Here is a 22,638-nt window from a genome sequence, read left to right as displayed (position 1 = left end):
TTTATTTGGGCATAAGCTTTTGTGGGTAAAAACCTCACTTCTTCAGATGCATAGAGTGAAAGTTACAGATGCAGGCATTATATACTGACACATGGAGAGAAGGGAGTTACTTCGCAAGTGGAGAACCAGTGTTGACAGGGCCAATTCAATCAGGGTGGATGTAGTCCACTCCCAATAATAGATGAGGAGGTGTCAATTCCAGGAGAGGAAAAGCTGCTTCTGTAATGAGCCAGCCACTCCCAGTCCCTATTCAAGTCCAGATAAATGGTGTTAAATTTGCAAATTAATTTTAGTTCTGCTGTTTCTCTTTGAAGTCTGTTTCTGAAGTTTTTTTGTTCAATAATAGTGACTTTTAAATCAGTAATAGAATGACCAGGGAGATTGAAGTGTTCACTTACTGGCTTTTGTATGTTACCATTCCTGATGTCCAATTTGTGTCCATTTATTCTTTTGTGGAGGGACTGTCCGGTTTGGCCAATGTACATGGCAGAGGGGCATTGCTGGCACATGATGGCATATATAACATTAGTAGATGTGCAGGTGAATGAGCCCTTGATGGTGTGGCTGATGTGGTTGGGTCCTCTGATGGTGTCACCAGAGTAGATATGGGGACAGAGTAGGCAACGAGGTTTGCTACAGGGATTGGTTCCTGGGTTGGTGTTTCTGTGGTGTGGTGTGTAGTTGCTGGTGAGTATTTGCTTCAGGTTGGGGGGTTGTCTGTAAGTAAGGACTGGCCTACCTCCCAAGGCCAGTGATGGTCACATAAACACCACCCTATACCGGAAACCTACTGACCGCTATACGTACCTACATGCCTCCAGCTTCCATCCAAGACACATCACGCGATCCATTGTCTACAGCCAAGCCCTAAGATACAACCGAATTTGCTCCAACCCCTCAGACAGAGACAAACACCTACAAGATCTCTATCAAGCATTCTTAAAACTACAATACCCACCTGGGGAAGTGAGAAAACAGATTGACAGAGCAAGATGGGTACCCAGAAATCTCCTACTACAGGACAGGCCCAACAAGGACAATAACAGAACACCACTGGCCATCACATACAGCCCCCACGTAAAACCTCTCCAGCACATTATCCATGATCTACAACCTATCCTGGAAAATGATCCCTCACTCTCACAGACCTTGGGAGGCAGGCCAGTCCTCGCTTACAGTACCCACCTCTGGAAACTGCCCCTACACCCCCATTTCCCACCAACCCCAAAACACTTCCCTCTGCACAGCCTCCCTCTATCTTCACCCCAGCCCCCTACCACCACTTCTTACTCCCCTCAGGGCGCTTCTGCAGCCCCCAACACCCAGGTCCATCTACCCTACATATCAGTCCAAATACTCTCAACTCCTGGCTGCACCAAACCCCTCTCCCTTCTTCCATCGCTCCCGTCCCGGGCTCACCTGGAAACCCACACACACACAGGGCCCCTCACCCTTTTACCCTGGCACCAGCATCCCGCCTTCACTGTATGTGGGGCTGGGGACCTTCCCCCCCCTTAAACCTACTCCTCCTTGTCCCCTTGGGGTGGTCAGGTGGCTTGGCCCCTGTCCAGGCTGCTTCCCCACTTTGAACTTTAGGGTACAAATGTGGGGGCCTGCATGAAAACTTCTAAGCTTAACTACCAGCTTAGATCTGGTCCGCTGCCACCATTCCCAAAGCTAATTCCCTTCCCTGGGAAGCCTTGAGAAACCTTTCACCAATTCCCTGGTGAATACAGATCCAACCCCCTTGGATCTTAAAACAAGGAGAAATTAACCATCCCCCCTCTCCTTCCTTTCACCAACTCCTGGTGAATACAGATCCAACCCCCTTGGATCTAAAAACAAGGAAAAATCAATCAGGTTCTTAAAAAGAAGGCTTTTAATTAAAGAAAAAGGTAAAAATCATCTCTGTAAAATCAGGATGGAAAATAACTTTACAGGGTAATCAAACTTAAAGAGCTCAGAGGACCCCCCTCTAGTCTCAGGTTCAAAGTACAGCAAACAAAGATAAACACTCTAGTAAAAGGTACATTTACAAGTTGAGAAAACAAAGATAAAAACTAACACGCCTTGCCTGGCTGTTTACTTACAAGTTTGAAATATGAGAGACTTGTTTAGAAAGATGTGGAGAACCTGGATTGATGTCTGGTCCCTCTCAGTCCCAAGAGCGAACAACCCCCAAAACAAAGAGCACAAACAAAAGCCTTTCCCCCCCAAGATTTGAAAATATCTTGTCCCCTTATTGGTCGTTTGGGTCAGGTGTCAGCCAGGTTACCTGAGCTTCTTAACCCTTTACAGGTAAAAGGATTTTGGAGTCTCTGGCCAGGAGGGGGTTTATAGTACTGTACACAGGAGAGCTGTTACCCTTCCCTTTATAGTTATGACACGCCCCCCAAATCACAGATAGTGTTGGACGTCCGGTTCCACACTGGCTGTGATTTCTTCCTGGAGCTCTAGGAGAAAACAGAGTTAATAAGACACATGTACCTTTAGACATACTACTGATTATATAAAAACTAACAATATGTTCCATTCCAAGAACAATTTTTAACCAGCTGACTCTGGGAAACTTTCCCAGGAGAGTGCATCAGCCACTTTGTTAGAAGCTCCTGAAATGTGTTGTATTTCAAAATCAAAATCTTGGAGAGCTAAACTCCACCGAAGAAGTTTTTTGTTATTCCCCTTGGCAGTATGAAGCCACTGTAGTGCAGCATGGTCTGTTTGTAGTTGGAAACGCCGTCCCCAAACATATGGGCGTAGCTTTTCCAGCGCGTACACAATGGCGTAGCATTCCTTTCCGCTGATTGACCAGTGGCTTTCCCTCTCAGACAGTTTCTTGCTGAGAAACACGACAGGATGGAATTCTTGATCCGGTCCTTCCTGCATTAAAACTGCTCCCACGCCCCGCTCGGACGCATCTGTGGTTACTAGGAACGGTTTGTCAAAGTCTGGGGCCCTTAGCACAGGGTCAGACATGAGTGTCGCCTTAAGCTGGTTAAAGGCCTTTTGACACTCATCAGTCCACTGAACTGCATTTGGCTGTTTCTTTCTGGTTAGGTCTGTCAGCGGGGTGGCGATTTGGCTGTAGTGTGGTACAAATCGCCTATAATATCCGGCCAAGCCTAAGAAGGATTGGACCTGTTTCTTTGACTTTGGAACCGGCCACTTTGGGATAGCATCCACTTTGGCCTGTAGGGGATTTATAGTTCCTTGACCCACCTGGTGCCCCAGGTACGTCACTCTGTTTTGGCCTATTTGACACTTTTTAGCCTTAACAGTTAGTCCTGCCTGCCGGATGCGCTCGAAGACTTTTTCCAGGTGCTCCAGGTGTTCTGTCCATGAATCAGAAAAAACGGCCACATCATTGAGGTAGGCAACTGCAGATTCTCCCAATCCCGCCAAGAGACCATCTACAAGTCTTTGGAAGGTGGCGGGTGCATTTCGCAACCCGAAAGGGAGTACATTGAATTCATACACCCCTGCCTGGGTGACGAAGGCTGACCTTTCCTTAGCGGGTTCATCTAGTGGTACTTGCCAGTACCCTTTGGTTAAGTCTAAAGTAGAGATGAATTGGGCATGTCCCAATTTCTCCAATAGCTCATCTGTGTGTGGCATTGGATAGTTGTCAGGACGAGTTACAGCATTTAGCTTACGGTAGTCCACGCAAAAGCGTATTTCCCCATCTGGTTTGGGAACTAGAACCACTGGAGATGCCCATGCACTGTTAGAGGGGCGGATTATACCCATCTGTAGCATGTCCTGGATCTCCCTTTGTATAACAGTTTGGGCATGAGGTTACTCCCGGTAGGGTGGGGTTCTAATTGGGTGAGCATTACCTGTGTCAATGGAGTGGTATGCCCGTTCGGTCCGTCCTGGAGTGGCTGAGAAAATTGGTGCAAAGCTTGTGCACAGCTCCTTGATCTGCTGTCGCTGCAGACGTCCAAGGGTCGTGGAGAGGTTCACCTCTTCCATGCCACCATTCTTTTTTCCTTCGTAGTAGACACCTTCAGGCCACTCCGCGTCATCTGTTTCCTGGGCTGTAAACTGGCAAACATTTAATTCTCTAGAATAAAAGGGCTTAAGAGAATTAACATGGTATACCTTAGGCTTTATGTTGGAGGTGCGGGAGGCTATGAGATAGTTAACAGCTCCTAGGCGCTCCTGGACCGTGAATGGTCCTTCCCACGACGCTTCCATTTTATGGGCCTGGAGCGCCTTTAAGACCATGACTCGGTCTCCTACTTTGAAGGACCGTTCTCTGGAATGTTTATCATACCAGGCCTTTTGCTCTTCCTGAGCATCCTTTAGGTTTTCTTTAGCAAGGGCTAAAGAGTGTCGGAGGGTGCTTTGTAGGTTGCTTACAAAGTCTAGAATGTTAGTTCCTGGAGAAGGCGTAAACCCCTCCCATTGCTGCTTCACCAACTGTAATGGCCCCTTAACCTCGCGGCCATACACAAGTTCAAATGGTGAAAACCCTAAACTGGGATGTGGTACAGCCCTGTAGGCAAAAAGCAACTGCTGCAACACTAGGTCCCAATCATTGGAGTGTTCATTTACGAATTTATGTATCATGGCCCCCAAAGTTCCATTAAACCTCTCCACCAGACCATTGGTTTGATGGTGATAAGGGGTGGCAACCAAGTGATTCACCCCATGAGCTTCCCACAGGTTTTTCATGGTCCCTGCCAGGAAATTAGTTCCCGAATCTGTAAGGATGTCGGAGGGCCACCCTACCCTGGCAAAAATGTCTGCTAATGCGTGGCACACACTTTTAGCCCTGGTGTTGCTTAAGGGTACTGCTTCCAGCCATCAGGTAGCAAAATCCATGAAAGTCAGTATGTACTGCTTTCCTCTGGGTGTCTTCTTTGGAAAAGGACCCAGAATATCCACAGCTACTTGCTGAAATGGGACCTCAATTATGGGTAGTGGCTGGAGAGGGGCTTTAACCTGGTCTTGGGGCTTTCCCACTCGTTGGCACACCTCACAAGACCGGACATAATTAGCAACGTCCTTGACCATTCCCTCCCAGTGGAAGGACTTCCCCAACCGGTCTTTGGTTCTGTTCACCCCAGAATGGCCACTGGGATGATCATGGGCTAAGCTCAAGAGCTTTACCCGATACTTAGTGGGAACTACCAACTGTCTTTGAGGATGCCAGTCTTCCTGGTGCCCACCAGAAAGAGTCTCCTTGTATAAAAGTCCTTGTTCTACAACAAACCGGGATCGGTTAGAAGAGCTGAGAGGCGGTGGGGTGCTCCATGCCACCGCCCAAGCTTTCTGAAGGCTGTCATCTGCTTCCTGCTCGGCCTGGAACTGTTCCCTTGATGCTGGAGACATCAGTTCCTCCTTGGACTGTGGACTGGGGCTTGGTCCCTCTGGAAGCAATGCAGGTGCTGGGGCTGTTTCCGTTGACTGTGACCCGCTGTCCGCTGGTGCACTATGTTGTATTTCAGGCTCTGGCTGAGCCTCTTGGGTAGGGTTATCTACTGCTTCCGCCAGTTCAGGCTCGCTGGTGCCCTCTGGCATTGGAGTTGTAGACGGGTTTGCAAGCACTGGACTCAGTGCTGGCAATGGTTCTGGTGCTGGTTGCGTTGCCAGTTCCGGTTCTGGGACTGGCTTTGGCTGGGTCTCTGGGATTGGATCCACTGCAGCTGTTGCAGTCGTTGGCAGGGGATCCGGTTCCACACCTTTGTTTGGGTCTCTGGTAACACAGACGGGGCCCTGGTGGACGGCTCAGGAACAGGGATGGGGGTGAAAGCTTGCTTAGCCTGGCTGCGGGTGACTATTCCCACCCTCTTGGCTAGCTTCACATGGTTGGCCAAGTCTTCCCCCAGCAGCATGGGAATGGGATAATTGTCATAGACTGCAAAAGTCCACATTCCTGCATGTACTGAACATGCAACTTGGCTGTAGGCAAGGTTACAGACTGTGACATGAAGGGTTGAATTGTCACTGTAGCCTCCGGGTTGATGAGTTTGGGGTCCACTAGGGATTGGTGGATAGTTGACACTTGTGCCCCAGTGTCTCTCCAAGCGATAACCTTCTTTCCGCCCACTCTCAAGGTTTCCCTTCGCTCCGAGGGTATGAGAGAGGCATCTGGGTCTGGGGATCTTTGGTGTGATTGTGGTGTAATGAACTGTAATCGGTTGGGGTTCTTGGGGCAGTGAGCCTTTATATGTCCCAGTTCATTACATTTAAAACATCGCCCTGCTAAGGTATCACCGGGGCGATGGTGGTTGGTGGAGACTGGTGTGGTGGGGTGAGAAGGCGTCTGGGGTTTCCCTTGGGATGTGGGTGGGGCCTTGGGTTGTCCCCGGTGGTAAGGTTTTGTTTCGGCTTGCCCCTTCTGGTATTCGCTCCAACTGCTACTAGTTTTTTTCTTTTCTGCCACCTCCACCCATTTGGCTCCAATCTCCCCCACCTCGGTTACAGTTTTGGGCTTCCCATCTAGGATGTACCTTTCTATTTCCTCAGGAACACCCTCTAAAATCTGCTCCATTTGCAGTAGGAAGGGCAACTCTTCCGTAGATTTAACATTTGCTCCTGATATCCAGGCATCCCAATTTTTCCTAATGTGGTAGGCATGTCGGGTAAATGACACATCGGGTTTCCACCTTAGGGCTCTGAACCGCCGACGGGCATGCTCGGGTGTTAGCCCCATTCTGAGTCTGACCTTGTTTTTAAAAAGTTCATAACTGTTCATGTGTTCCTTAGGCATTTCAGCCGCCACCTCTGCTAAGGGTCCACTGAGCTGCGGCCTCAGCTCTACCATGTACTGGTCTGCAGTGAGGCTGTATCGAAGGCAGGCCCTTTCAAAATTTTCTAAGAAGGCCTCAGTATCATCGCCTGCCTTGTAGGTGGGGAATTTTCTGGGATGGGAAGTGGTACCTGGAGAGGGGTTGTTAGGATTGGCTGTTGTATCCGGCCTAGCCCTTGCTACTTCCAGTTCATGCTTCCTTTCTTTTTCTCTCTCCTCCATCTCTTTTTCTTTCAGCTCCATCTCTCTCTTGTGGGCCTCCTCTTTGGCTTTTTCTTCTCTTTCTCTCAGCTCCATCTCTCTCCTGTGGGCCTCCTCTTTGGCTTTCTCTTCTCTTTCTCTCAGCTCTATCTCTTTTTTCTTTCAGCTCCATAGCTCTCTTGTGGGCCTCCCCTTTGGCTTTTTCTTCTTTTGTAGTCATTTTCCTGTTTTCTTGTGCTGGGTCACACCCCTCTGCAGTTGACTGAAACTGGGGGTATGTCTACACTACGGGATTAATCCGAATTTATATAATTCGAATTTGGGAAACAGATTGTATAAATTCGATTGTATGCGGCCACACTAAGCACATTAATTCAGCGGTGTGCGTCCATGTACCGGGGCTAGCGTCGATTTCTGGAGCGTTGCACTGTGGGTAGCTATCCCATAGCTATCCCATAGTTCCCGCAGTCTCCTCCACCCATTGGAATTCTGGGTTGAGATCCCAATGCCTGATGGGGCCAAAAACATTGTCGCGGGTGGTTCTGGGTATATCCTCCCCCCTCTCCAGGAAGCAATGGCAGACAACCGTTTTGCGCCTTTTTCCTGGGTGAACAGTGCAGACGCCATACCACGGCAAACATGGAGCCCGCTCAGCTCAAGACAGCAGTCATGAACATTGTAAATACCTCGCGCCTTATCGTGCAGTTTATGCTGAACAAGAACCTGGAAAACCAGGTGGCGAGGAGCAGGCTACAGCAGCGCGGCGACGAGAGTGATGAGGATATAGACATGGAATTCTATCGAACTGCGGGACCCGGTGCTTTGGAGATCATGCAGTTAATGGGGCAGGTTATAGGCATGGAACGCCGATTCTGGGCCCGGGAAACAAGCACAGACTGGTGGGACCGCATAGTGTTGCAGGTGTGGGACGATTCCCAGTGGCTGCAGAACTTTCGCATGCGTAAGGGCACTTTCATGGAACTTTGTGACTTGCTTTCCCCTGCCCTGAAGCGCCAGAATACCAAGATGAGAGCAACCCTCACAGTTGAGAAGCGAGTGGCAATAGCCCTGTGGAAGCTTGCAACGCCAGACAGCTACCCGTCAGTCGGGAATCAATTTGGAGTGGGCAAATCTACTGTGGGGGCTGCTGTGATGCAAGTAGCCAAAGCAATCACTGAGGTGCTGCTACATAAGCTAGTGACTCTGGGAGATGTGCAGGTCATAGTGGATGGCTTTGCTGCAATGGGATTCCCTAACTGTGGTGGGGCGATAGATGGAACCCACATCCCTATCTTGGCACCGGAGCACCAGGGTACCCAGTACATAAACCTCAAGGGGTACTTTTCAATGGTGCTGCAAGCACTTGTGGATCACAAGGGACGTTTCACCAACATCAACGCGGGCTGGCCGGGAAGGGTTCATGATGCTCGCGTCTTCAGGAACACTACTCTGTTTAAAGGGCTGCAGCAAGGGACTTACTTCCCGGACCAGAAAATGACCGTTGGGGATGTTGAAATGCCAATAGTTATTCTTGGAGACCCAGCCTACCCCTTAATGCCATGGCTCATGAAGCCATACACAGGCAGCCTGGACAGGAGTCAGGAGCTGTTTAACTACAGGCTGAGCAAGTGCAGAATGGTGGTAGAATGTGCATTTGGCCGTTTAAAAGGTCGCTGGCGATCGCTACTGACTCGCTCTGACCTCAGCCAAAGAAATCTCCCCATTGTTATTTCTGCTTGCTGTGTGCTCCACCATCTCTGTGAAAGTAAGGGGGGAGACCTTTATGGCAGGGTGGGAGGCTGAGGCAAATCGCCTGGCTGCTGATTACGCGCAGCCAGACACCAGGGCGATTAGAAGAGCACACCAGGAAGCGCTGTGCATCAGAGAAGCTTTGAAAACCAGTTTCATGACTGGCCCGGCTACAGTGTGAAATTTCTGTTTGTTTCTCCCTTCATGAAAACCAGCCCCCTTTATTGACTCATTCATTCTCTGTAAGCAACCCACCCTCCCCGTTCCCCCAGCTTTCTTTCAAAGGAAATAAAGTCACTATCGTTTAAAAATCATGTATTCTTTATTAAGTGATTATAAACATAGGGAGAGAACCAAGAAGGTAATCTGGGTGAGGTTTGGGAGGAGGATAGGAGGGAAGTAAAAGGCCACTGAACAAATTCAATATAGTGACAGCCTTTTGGTTGGGCTGTCCACTGGGGTGGAGTGGGAGGGTGCACGGAGCCTCCGCCTCCGCGTTCTTACACGTCTGGGTGAGGGGTATATGGAACATGGTGAGGGGGGAGGGAGGTTATACAGCGGCTGCAGCGGCACTCTGTCATCCTGCTGCCGTTCCTGAAGCTCCACCAGACGTCGGAGCATGTCCGTTTGCTCACGCAGCAGCCCCAGCGTTGCAGCCTGCCACCTCTCATCTCGAGCGTCCCTCAAGACCTCACGTTCACTGGCATCTTTCCTAAATTTAGATACAGTGTCCTTCCACTCATTCAAATGAGCTCTTTCATTGTGGGTGGATTCCATTATTTCTGTGAACATGTCGTCTCGCATCCTCTTTCTACGCCGCCTTATCTGAGATAGCCTTCGGGACGGAGGAGGGAGGCTTGAAAAATTTGCAGCTGCTGGAGGGAGGGTTGAAAAAAAGGAGAGAAGTTTTTAAAATGATACATTTTACAGAACAATGCTTATACTCTTTCATGGTGAAAAACACTATTCACATTACATAGCACATGTGATTTCAGTACAAGGTCGCATTTTCCATCTTAATATTGAGTGCCTGTGGCTTTGGTGTTAGAGATCACAGACGCAGGTCCGGGCAACAGAATTCAGCTTGCAGGCAGCCATGGTAAGCCATTGTCTTTCAGCTTCTGCGCCCTCCTTTCCCACATACCAAGCAAAGCCTGTTGACTGCTGCGGTTTTCCTGTTAACCTTCAGCAGCAGAAAACAAACTAACCTCCCCCCCATCCAATTCTCTGGGATGATTGCTTTATCCCTCCCCCCACTGCGTGGCAGGTATCAGGGAAGATCCCTGCAGAAACCAAACTAACCCCCCTGCCCCCCCTCCCGCCATGAATTCCCTGGGATGATCAATGTACCCCTCCCCCGACTGCGTGGCTGGTAACAGGAAGATCCCTGCTAGCCAAACGCGAAAAGCTCAGGGCCAATTCGCCCCCCTGTGCTTGGCTAACTGCAGGGAAGGATTTCTTTTCAGCCACAGGCAAACAGCCCAGTAGGAACGGCCACCTCTGTCCCCTTAATTAAGTTCCCGTATTTCAACCAGGTTACCATGAGCGATATCACTCTCCTGAGGATTACACAGCAAGATAAAGAATGGATGTTGCTTGAATGCCAGCAAACACCGGGACCATACGCTGCCAGGCTTTGTCAGGCAATGATACCATATTACTTGCTGCAAGCATGGCGTGGTCAAGTGTCCTACCATGGAGGACGGAATAAGGCTGCACTGCCCAGAAACCTTGTGGCAAGGCTTTTGGAGTACCTCCAGGAGAGCTTCATGGAGCTGTCCCTGGAGGATTTCCGCTCCATCCCCAGACACGTTAACAGACTTTTCCAGTAGCTGTACTGGCCGCGAATGCATCCCAAGTCCTCAGGGCAAATTAATCATTAAAAAACGCTTGCTTTTAAACCATGTTTTATATTTTAAAAGGTAAACTCACCTGAGGTCCCTTCCATGAGGTCAGGGTCTTGGTTACTGGCTTGGGAGGGTACTTCAGTCAGGCTGAGAAAAAGATCCTGGCTGTTGGGGAGAACAGAGTGCTGGGTGCTCTCTGCAAGCTCGTCCTCCTCCTCCTCTTCCCCATCCGCAGAATCCTCAGGTGTAGCTGATGAGACTATCCCCGACCCGGAATCCATGGTCACAGGTGGGGTAGTGGTGGCGGCCCCCCCTAGAATTGCATGCAGCTCGGCTTAGAAGCGGCATGTCTGCGGCTCTGACCCGGAGCGACCGTTTGCCTCCTTTGTTTTTTGATAGGCTTGTCTGAGCTCCTTGACTTTCACGCGGCACTGATCTGAGTCCCTATTGTGGCCTCTCTCCATCATGCCCTTGGAGATTTTTTCAAAAGTTTTGGCATTTCGTCTTTTCGAACGAAGTTCTGCTAGCACTGAATCCTCTCCCCATATAGCGATCAGATCCAGTACCTCCCGTACGGTCCATGCTGGTGCTCTTTTTCGATTATCAGCCTGCATGGTTACCTGTGCTGATGAGCTGAGCTATCTGTGGTCACCTGTGCTCTCCACGCTGGGCAAACAGGAAATGAAATTCAAATTTTCCTGGGGCTTTTCCTGTCTACCTGGCCAGTGCATGCGAGTTCAGATTGCTGTCCAGAGCGGTCACAATGGTGCACTCTGGGACAGCTCCCGGAGGCCAATACCATCGAATTGTGGCCACACTAACCCTAATTCGAAATGACAAAATCGATTTTGGTGCTACTCCGCTCGTCGGGGTGGAGTACAGAAATCGATTTTAAGAGCCCTTTATTTTGAAATAAATGGCTCCGTTGTGTGGACGGGTGCAGGGTTAATTCGATTTAACGCTGCTAAATCCGAATTAAAGTCATAGTGTAGACCAGGCCTGGGATGCACTCAGCTCAGGCTGCTGCTGAGTTAAGAGACTTTCTAACTAGCTACTCCCGAGGATGTAAAAAGAAAAACAAACAATTCAGCTTGTAAATTCCTTTTACCAGTTGTTTGCTCATTAATTGAACCCTTCTCTTAAGAAAGGTCCTTGTTAAAAAAACTTAACACCTCTGCCTTCAGGCAAGGAGAGATAAGATATGCATCTACTTTCAGCTCTGCTTTCCAAGCAGCTAGAAGGAAAAAAAAAATCTTACTGGCTTTTGGGTTTAAAATGAATCCCACCGCTTTGCCACCATGTCAAGGCTGCTTCCCCACTTTGAACTCTAGGGTACAAATGTGGGGGCCTGCATGAAAACTTCTAAGCTTAACTACCAGCTTAGATCTGGTCCGCTGCCACCATTCCCAAAGCTAATTCCCTTCCCTGGGAAGCCTTGAGAAACCTTTCACCAATTCCCTGGTGAATACAGATCCAAACCCCTTGGATCTAAAAACAAGGAAAAATCAATCCGGTTCTTAAAAAGAAGGCTTTTAATTAAAGAAAAAGGTAAAAATCATCTCTGTAAAATCAGGATGGAAAATAACTTTACAGGGTAATCAAACTTAAAGAGCTCAGAGGACCCCCCTCTAGTCTCAGGTTCAAAGTACAGCAAACAAAGATAAACACTCTAGTAAGCAAGACATGAGAAGTAATTCTTCTGCTCTACTCCATGCTGACAAGGCCTCAGCTGGAGTATTGTGCCAGTCCTGAGTGCCACATTTCAGGAAAGATGGGGACGAATTGGAGAAAGCCCAAAGAAGAGCAACACAAGTGATGAAAGGTCTAGAAAACATGACCTATGAGGGAAGATTGAAGAAATTGGGTTTGTTTAGTCTGGAGAAGAGAAGTCTGAGAGGGGACACGATAACAGTTTTCAAGCCCATAAAAAGGTTGTTACAAGAACTGAACAAAGGAAGCCAATTTGCAGTGTGAAACAATAATTTTTATTGGTCCTACAAAAACAATGATACATATTCTTGAGCACCATCGACCAGCTCCTCATCCATTCACTTACTGTTTACTAGAGCTGGTGAAAACTTTTTAGTCAGACCTTATTTCAACAAAAATAGGGATTTGACTAAACAAACTTTTTCATGAAAAATGTCTGCTTCCCTCAGAGAAACTGACTTTTTTTGACAGAAAATGCAAAAAAGAATCATTTTTTTCAACTTCCAGCTGAAAGTTTTCGGATTTCACATGCCCCAAAAAAAAAAAATTGATTTTCATTGTTTTCGGTTCTTTGTGAAAAGTCAAAAGTTTCTGCCAAAATAACCCCACAAAATCATTTTCCAACCGTCTCTATAATTTTAAATATATTTATGCACACGCACGTCTTTCATACAGCACTTCGGTATCAGGGGCCATGTGGACCCTGCCTCTTTGACAACAGAAACCTGATTGACTGAACCTCCTTTCAGTCACCTAATCTGAATTCTTTGTAAGGGTCACAGATCTCCTGACACCATTTCTCAGGGCCTCCTTGACCTCTCTGTTTCTCAGGCTGTAGATGAGCGGATTGGCCAGGGGCGTCAGGACTGTGTAGCAGACAGAGAACACTTTGTTCAGAGCTCTCAGGGTGCTGGATTTCAGTAGCATGTAGACAATCATTATGGTCCCATAGAAGATGGTCACCACGATGAGGTGGGAGGAGCAGGTGGAAAAGGCCTTTTGCCTCCCAGTGGTGGAAGGGATTCTCAGGATGGTGCTGATGACACAAACATAGGATGTCAAGGTTGATAGAAATGGGAGAACTAAATTAAGGAAGGAAAATGTATAAATAACCGGTGTGATCTGGCTGGTGTCACTGCAGGAGAGTTTTAGCATTGGGGTGAGATCACAGAAGAAGTGGTCCATTTCATTGGGGCCACAGAAAATTAACTCTGACATGAGACACACTAATATTGTACAAGCTAGAAATCCATTTATCCAAGACCCAGCTGCTAGCTGGAGGCACAGCCGGCCATTCATAAAGGTTCCATACTGCAGTGGTTTGCATATAGCTAAATACCGATCATAAGACATCACCGCCAAGAGATAACACTCTGTAGTTACTAGAAAAACAAATACAGCCAATTGTGTGATGCAGCCCTCCACAGAAATGGTTCTGTCCCCACTCAGGAGACTGGCCAGCAGCTTGGGCAGGATGGTGGAGGTGTAGCAGGTCTCCAAGCAGGACAAGTTCCCCAGGAAGAAGTACATGGGGGTGTGAAGGTGCTGATCAGTCACAACTAGCACAACGATGAGGAGGTTCCCAGCCATTGTCATAACGTAGATCACTAGAAACAGGAGGAAGAGAAGAATCTGCAGCCCAGGTTGATTCCCGAATCCCAGGAGGATGAATTCTGTGATGGGCGTTTGATTTCTCCCTTCTGCTTTCTCCATGAGCTGTAATAGTAGGGGGAAAAGCACCAAACACTGGAATAATTTCCTCTGCTATTAAACAATAGAAAGTTCCCTCCATTCAATTACATGAACGTTCAAATAGGAAAATGACAAAGTCACATATTGTCTTCTAGGGCCACGTACCTTGGACCTGTGAGACTCAGTCAGGAACACAGGTATTGACACACCCAGGAAGAGCAGTAATTCCTCTAATCTAGACTCCTGTCTTTAAGAGTGGCAAATACTAGATACTCTAGAAAAATATTCAGCTCCCTTAAATGCCTTTGTACAATCTCATAAGTGGGAAATGTTTTCCCAAGACAGTGGTGTTATAGCTTCTCTGTCCCATTTATCAGTCCTCTCGCACTTCCCCTTTTGTTCAACTCCTCCTTAATTTAAACACCTCGGAGTCTTTTCTGAGGTTGGGATATTCAAAGGGACCTAAAGAAATTTGACACTATTGAAAAATCAGGGGGATTTGATCACCAGACTACCTTGAAATTCCCAGCCCCATTAAACTCTGCCCATCCAGGTATCTGCTTCTCTGCTCCATTCCCAGCCCCATTCAGCAGGTGGGAAAAGAAGAGACTCTCTCATCCCCCCGCACTGAGACACCAGGCGCAGCACAGGAGCCTGCGTGTCAGCGCCAGCAGAACAGGGCATGAGCATGCTCGCCTCATGCTAGTGCCTGAGACACTGACTAGCAGTGCATCAGGGAAACGGCCTCTGCCCAGCGCCCTGCCCCGTATGCAAAGGGAAACCCCAGCAGCCATGCACAGACCCCCTCCCTCTCCCACTGCTCGGGCACCAGAGACACGCTCTACCCCAGCTGCACTCTGCAGCCCAGCTGACAAGTGAGTGTGTCTGGGCCTGGATTCAGTGCAGCGTCATGCTCCCAGCCACGCTCTGCAGTGCCACAGGGGCAGGAAGTGAGACGGAGCAGGAAATGCACAGCTCCGGTGTGCTCCAGCTGGTCTCCTTCCCACTACAGCACCGTTTCTTCCTCTGTGAGATCCCCAGGATCTGACTGACGGCTTGTCTAAACGAAAAGCTGGGGTGTGACTCTCCAGAGCACTAGCCTGCCACGTACTAACACTGCATGGACCCTGCAGCAATGCACTCAACATTCCCTAGTGCACTTTGACCTCCCCCCGTTTCAAACAGCACTAGGGCAAGGTCCACTAGGGGACTTTTAGTGCATGATAGCAGGGCCCATGTGGCCCCTTACTGCACGGCAACCTAGAGCACTGCAGATTTCCACCCCAGCCTGCCACGCATTAACTCCCTGTGGGGACAAACCCCAGGAAGGATCAGATTTAAATTGAATCCGCTGCAGGAAATGGCAGTGCTGAGTAGCTGTGGGGATTGGGACCTGCTTTCCACTTCCAGGCTGCTCCCCCCAGTGTCTCCTGCTCTCAGAGCTTGTCTGCAGGGTGGGGGAGTTTACTCAAGAGCAATGGGATTTCTAAAAGGCACTTGCAAGTTGCACGCGAACTGGCTCGTATAGACTCTTCCTGGCGCCCACTGAAATTTCCTTTGTGCACAATGTTTGGTGCACTGTAGAATTGACACCCCGCAGTTGTGCACCACCCCCACACATGGACAAACCCGCATTCACTCGGCAAAGACACCTACCTTCTACTGCTGTACTGAGCTGGCGTTTGCTTTCTTGCTTGATGCACACACCTGTGTGTATTACGAGGGATCTTCATGCCTCCTGCTCTGGAGCTTCCAGGGTTTATAGAGGAAAGCTGCCTCACGTTGGCTCAGGGGGCTGTTGGGATCTCCACTGAGGCTGTTGATAATGATCCCAGTGAAAGTGCCCTCGGGAGGGAATTCAGTGCTATGTTGCTTGTTAAAACAGTGTAAACATCAAGACCACTGAGGCCTGGTCTACACTACAGAGTTAGGTTGACATAAGCTGCCTTGCGTCAACCTAACTGTGGAAGTCTCTACACTTAAATTTCGCTCCTGCTGACGTAACTGCCCCACTGCCCTGTGTCCCTCCCAGGACCCCATGAGAGGCGCAGCGTCAAGGTCAATGTAGTTAGATTGACGCAGTGTCAGCGTAGACACTGCGTTATTTATGTCAATTGTTACTGGCTTTCAGGAGCCTTCCCCACAATGCCCAGCACTGACAGTACAACTGATACCAGCACTGCTGGTGAGGCTGCACACCGCCGACTCAAGGAGCAAAGTGTAGATGCACAAATGCTGTAATTACTGTGGCAGGTGTATGCCGATAAAAGTTAGGTCGACTTAATTTCATTGACAGTCAGACCTATGTCAACATAACTACGTCGCTCAGGGGGGTGAAAAATCCACATGCCGAGCAACAGTTAGCACTGTCTACACGGGGGTTTAGGTCAGTGTATGTGGACGATAGAGGGTCTCCCATCGAGATAGCTACCGCTTCTCAGGGAGGTGTGATTTTCTCACCCCACTGGATGTTACAGTTCACAATACACAAACCTCTCACTCAAGCCTGGGACCAGTCTCCTCTGTTGATGTCTTCCAGCATATGTGAGGGAGGAGAAAGGCCCAAGCATGATGCCCTAGTCCCCTGTTTTATATCCTTAGTTCATGTGCCTAGAAGACACTTGCCCAGACATGTCCTGGTAGGCGTTGCTGAGTCACAGTGATCACATAAACCCCCATTGTGGTGGACTTGTACAACTGAGTTATAGAGTTTTTAGTGGTTTGTTAACATCCACCTGGCAGTAGAGGCTCTCAAACTTACAACATATTTCAGTGACAACAATACAGCAAAATCTCATACACACTAACGACATACATATTTGGATAGAACAGGTTTCAGCAGATCATGATCTTTCTTATGATATCTTACATGGCATGCTCTGTATGAAATATCACAATCATCTATGAATAATGAACATGAGGGTTACAGGGTGCTATTTTGAAGTACAGTGTGTCACACCAGGCTCTCGTGTTTTCAGGGTTTCTGGTGAAAGGACTCTGAGAATGCTCCATAGTTGCCTTGCTGGTCAATTGCAGACACATATAAACCACAAAGGACTTTGAGGATGGCTGGCTTTTTGCTGACTTGCTCAACCACCAAACTGGTTAGCCACAGACCTGTAGCAGTCTGGGTAGAGCCACCCACTTCTGCACCGGTAGGGCCACTCTTGTGGATCTGTCATTTCACTGGAGGGTCCAGGCAAGCCGCTTACAGAGTGCCAGGAATGTAGCTTTCTTCATGAGCAAGTTCTGGACCCATTGCTGGTCATTCCAGGTCTGCGTGATGAGGTGGTTCCACCTGCCTGTGGCCCTGCTCCAGAAGAGCCAATCTACATAGGGTCAAGTATCAGAGGGGTAGCCGTGTTAGTCTGAATCTGTAAAAAGCAACAGAGGGTCCTGTGGCACCTTTAAGACTAACAGAAGTATTGGGAGCATAAGCTTTCGTGGGTAAGAACCTCACTTCTTCAGATGCAAGTAATGGAAATTTCCAGAGGCAGGTATAAATCAGTATGGAGATAACGAGCTTAGTTCAATCAGGGAGGGTGAGGTGCTCTGCTAGCAGTTGAGGTGTGAGCACCAAGGGAGGAGAAACTGCTTCTGTAGTTGGATAGCCATTCACAGTCTTTGTTTAATCCTGATCTGATGGTGTCAAATTTGCAAATGAACTGGAGCTCAGCAGTTTCTCTTTGAAGTCTGGTCCTGAAGTTTTTTTGCTGTATGATGGCTACTTTTACATCTGCTATTGTGTGGCCAGGGAGGTTGAAGTGTTCTCCTACAGGTTTTTGTATATTGCCATTCCTGATATCTGACTTGTGTCCATTTATCCTCTTGCGTAGTGACTGTCCAATTTGGCCAATGTACATAGCAGAGGGGCATTGCTGGCACATGATGGCATATATAACATTGGTGGACGTGCAGGTGAATGAGCTGGTGATGTTGTAGCTGATCTGGTTAGGTCCTGTGATGGTGTTGCTGGTGTAGATATGTGGGCAGAGTTGGCATCGAGGTTTGTTGCATGGGTTGGTTCCTGAGTTAGAGTTGTTATGGTATGGTGTCAGGAGGAGTCCATGTGGAGTTCTTCTTCCTGTGTTGTTGGTGGGAGGGTATCTGTGTATCAGTGCGCTGTTCAGTGTTATCTTTCAAGACACAGATACCCTCCCACCAACAACACAGGAAGAAGAACTCCACATGGACTCCTCCTGAGGGTCGAAATGACAGTCTGGACCTATACATAGAATGCTTCCGCTGATGTGCACAGGCAGAAATTGTGGAAAAACAACATCGCTTGCCTCATAACCTATGTCGTGCAGAACGCAATGCCATCCACAGCCTCAGAAACCACCCTGACATTATAATCAAAGAGGCTGATAAAGGAGGTGCTGTTGTCATCATGAACAGGTCTGACTACCAGAAGGAGGCTGCCAGACAACTCTCCAATACCAAATTCTACAGGCCACTTTCCTCAGATCCCACTGAGGAATACACTAAGAAACTGCACCATCTACTCAGGACACTCCCTACACTAACACAGGAACAAATCAACATACCCTTAGAGCCCCAACCGGGGTTATTCTATCTACTACCCAAGAGCCACAAACCTGGAAATCCTGGACGCCCCATCATCTCGGGCATTGGCACTCTCACTGAAGGACTGTCTGGATATGTGGACTCCCTACTCAGACCCTACGTCACCAGCACTCCCAGCTATCTCCGTGACACCACAGATTTCCTGAGAAAACTACAATGCATTGGTGACCTCCCAGAAAACACCATCCTAGCCACCATGGATGTAGAGGCTCTCTACACAAACATCCCACACACAGATGGAATACAAGCTGTCAGGAACAGTATCCCTGATGATGATACAGCACAACTTGTTGCTGAGCTCTGTGACTTTATCCTCACACACAATTATTTCAAATTTGGTGACAATATATACCTCCAGACCAGTGGCACCGCTATGGGCACCCGCATGGCCCCACAATATGCCAACATTTTTATGGCTGACCTGGAACAACGCTTCCTCAGCTCTCGTCCACTCATGCCCCTTCTCTACCTATGCTACATTGATGACATCTTCATCATCTGGACCCATGGGAAGGAGACCCTGGAAGAATTCCACCATGATTTCAACAGCTTCCACCCAACCATCAACCTCAGCCTGGACCAATCTACACGGGAGATCCACTTTCTAGACACCACAGTACAAGTAAGCGATGGCCACGTTAACACCACCCTATACCGAAAACCCACCGACCGCTATGCCTACCTTCATGCCTCCAGCTTCCACCCCGGACACACCACACAATCCATCGTCTACAGCCAAGCGCTGAGGTACAACCGCATCTGCTCCAACCCCTCAGACAGAGACCAACACCTACAAGATCTTCACCAAGCATTCTCAAAACTATGATACCCACACAAGGAAATAAAGAAACAAATCAACAGAGCCAGACGTGTACCCAGAAGCCTCCTGCTACAAGACAGGCCCAAAAAAGAAACTAACAGAACTCCACTGGCCATCACCTACAGTCCTCAGATTAAACCTCTCCAACGCATCATCAGTGATCTACAACCCATCCTGGACAATGATCCCTCACGTTCACAGACCTTGGGAGGCAGGCCAGTCCTCGCCCACAGACAAACCGCCAACCTTAAGCATATTCTCACCAGCAACCACGCACCGCACCATAACAACTCTAACTCAGGAACCAACCCATGCAACAAACCTCGATGCCAACTCTGCCCACATATCTACACCAGCAACACCATCACAGGACCTAACCAGATCAGCTACAACATCACCAGCTCATTCACCTGCATGTCCACCAATGTTATATATGCCATCATGTGCCAGCAATGCCCCTCTGCTATGTACATTGGCCTAACTGGACAGTCACTACGCAAGAGGATAAATGGACACAAGTCAGATATCAGGAATGGCAATATACAAAAACCTGTAGGAGAACACTTCAACCTCCCTGGCCACACAATAGCAGATGTAAAGGTAGCCATCTTACAGCAAAAATACTTCAGGACCAGACTCCAAAGAGAAACTGCTGAGCTCCAGTTCATTTGCAAATTTGACACCATCAGATCAGGACTAAACAAAGACTGTGAATGGCTATCCAACTTCAGAAGCAGTTTCTCCTCCCTTGGTGCTCACACCTCAACTGCTAGCAGAGCACCTCACCCTCCCTGATTGAACTAACCTTGTTATCTCCATACTGATTTATACCTGCCTCTGGAAATTTCCATTACTTGCATCTGAAGAAGTGAGGTTCTTACCCACGAAAGCTTATGCTCCCAATACTTCTGTTAGTCTTAAAGGTGCCACAGGACCCTCTGTTGCAATCTACATAGGGAGCATCAGTGACTCTCCTGAGAGCCGTGAGCAGCATCAGCCGATTTCAGTCTGCCACGTCTGTATCAGCCTCCTGAGCCTCCTCCTACAACACGGGTCATCAGCAGGTCATAAAATGCTGCCGACATGTCCACCATTGCCTGAAACTGGAGCGAAATCACAAGCAAGACAATTGCTTTGTACACCGACTCCTCCATGTTGCTGGCTCCATCTTCCGGGAGCGGGGAGACCCAAAAGACAGATCGGCTGCTGGATGGACAGTCAAGTTTTCCCACAGGGCACCACAAACTAAAGGCTGGAGCCGCTTCAGCTGGGGAGGTGCTAGGCAACCTGGCACAGGCTGGATTCACTTCGGTCTGCGTAATGCAGTGTTGACGCCTAAGCACTGGTGTGAGGCCTGAGGCCAGAAATTATAAACCAAGGATCAATATTCAGCGTGGATGCTCACACACCCTGAAACTATGGCTTCAAGTCCCACTGACCCTAGGCTTACACTGCAGTATAGGCACACGCTTACACACCTTCCGCCCATTGCAAAATGACACAGTGATGGGTTCCCCTGGGGTGCCACCTGAAACTGGGGTGTAACTGAGTCCCCTGACCCACCAGCTGCAAAGCCCTCCAAGCTTGCATTTTCACCAGCATTCACACAGCTAGGGACACACCCAGCTGCATCACATGCAGGCTCTCTGACCGGCCCCTGCATGGGAAAGCATAGCTAGGGCACCTCCCAGTTCCTAAGGCACACAGCCCCTCTGGAGTATAAACCCAAAATTACACCATCTAGCGCTTCACAGAGAACTATACAGGGTAAGCTCATAAAATTCACCCCCTCCCTCAATGTGGAGAGGAATATGCAACAGCTTTCTGCTCCAGAGTTATTATTCTCACACACTGATTTAGAATAAAGCAAAAATAATTTTATTAACTACAACAGATAGACTTTAAGTGATTAGGGATAGCAAACAGATCAAAGCAGAGTACCTAGCAAATAAACAAAAAACACAATCTAAACTTAATATACTAAATACATTGGATAGGAATAGCAGATCTTCACTCTAAGTGATGATAAAAGCAGGTTGCAGATTCTTAAGGGGCAAGTTGCACTTGCTTTACAGCTTGGAATCCCCAGGTGTTCCATTCACAGGCTAAAAAAATCTCTTTAGCCTGGGTCCAGCACTTCCCCCAGTTCAGTCTTTGTTCCTCAGGTGTTTCTAGGAGTCTTCTTGGGTGGGGAGTCAGTGAAGAACCCCGATGATGTAACTCCCCTGCCTTATATAGCTTTTGCATATGGCGGGAACCATTTGTTTCAAAGCTTGGTTCCCATGCTAGTCAGTGGAAAAATACTTACATCCCAAGATGGAGAGCAGCACCAGGTGACCTGGTCAGATGTCCCTGTAGGGTCTCAGCAGTCATTACTCGGAGGCTGTCTGTGATGTCCTCAGGAAGGCTCCCCAGGTGGGATATAAGCTTCTCCTAAGGCCTATTGTTCTCTCTAATGGCTCATTAACCTGAATGGGCCCTTCCCAGCCAGCCATCTAGACTGAGAGCATTTTGCCTATTGGGCGTTGCCCAGGAATAGCTACATGTAAAATAGATACATAGTCAATATTCATAACTTCGGATACAAAAACAATACATGCATACAAATAGGATAATCAGATTCAGCAAACCATAATCTTTCCAATTACCCCTCACAGACTTATCTTGCATAAAATACATCATAATTTTGATATAATTATATCATACTAAAATCACTATGAAGAATATGGGGTGCAGTGTCACAGACACATAGTACAAAAAATAGGAAGACAGCACAATCTTCCCAGATATAAATGTATGTAGCTGTTGGGAATCCAGGGCATCAAGGAGAGAGAAACTATTTTAACAAGCTAATCCCACCCACGGTCTCTGAGGCCAGTGCCGTATAAAACATGGCATTATCCCAACTTAGAGAGAGCAGAGAAGTAGGTGAAACCCATAACTTAAATCTCAAATGTCACTGTGTAGAGCGCATGACAGTCAGGTTTCCAATTAAGGCAGTAGCAAATATCAGCTTTAGCCAGGAATAGGATACCGCCATCCCAAAGTTTAGTATGTCCTCACATTCCCCAAAGAAGGGGTTAACTATCTTGCTCATTAAGCCAGAAAGATTCCTTCAGTATCAGTGACTCCATTGGAATTCATTTGACCAACACACATTAACTGATGACTTTCCACAGGGCCTCCTGGACCTCTGTTTCTCAGGCTGTAGATGAGGGGATTGACCAGGGGGTCAGGACTGTGTAGAAGAGGGAGAAAACTTTCTTCAGGGATCT

The 22,638-nt window shown here is 48.2% G+C and overlaps 1 protein-coding gene across 1 annotated transcript; it reads right to left on the bottom strand.

Moving 5' to 3' along the window:
- Positions 1-13,017: 13,017 nt before the first annotated feature.
- LOC135886005 (olfactory receptor 6N1-like) lies at positions 13,018-13,980 on the bottom strand. Its single transcript, XM_065413898.1, has one exon. The coding sequence runs from the start codon at positions 13,975-13,977 to the stop codon at positions 13,018-13,020; it is 960 nt and encodes a 319-aa protein (XP_065269970.1). The 5' UTR covers positions 13,978-13,980.
- Positions 13,981-22,638: the final 8,658 nt, after the last annotated feature.

The sequence above is a fragment of the Emys orbicularis genome, chromosome 12 (assembly GCF_028017835.1).
Source record: "Emys orbicularis isolate rEmyOrb1 chromosome 12, rEmyOrb1.hap1, whole genome shotgun sequence".
NCBI lineage: Eukaryota > Metazoa > Chordata > Testudines > Emydidae > Emys > Emys orbicularis.
Note: the sequence above shows the minus strand (reverse complement) of the source record. Positions and strands in the feature narration are given on the sequence as shown.

Coding starts and splice junctions, on each gene's coding strand:
- LOC135886005 (XM_065413898.1), bottom strand. CDS start 13,977: ATGGAGAAAGCAGAAGGGAGAAATCAAACGCCCATCACAGAATTCATC.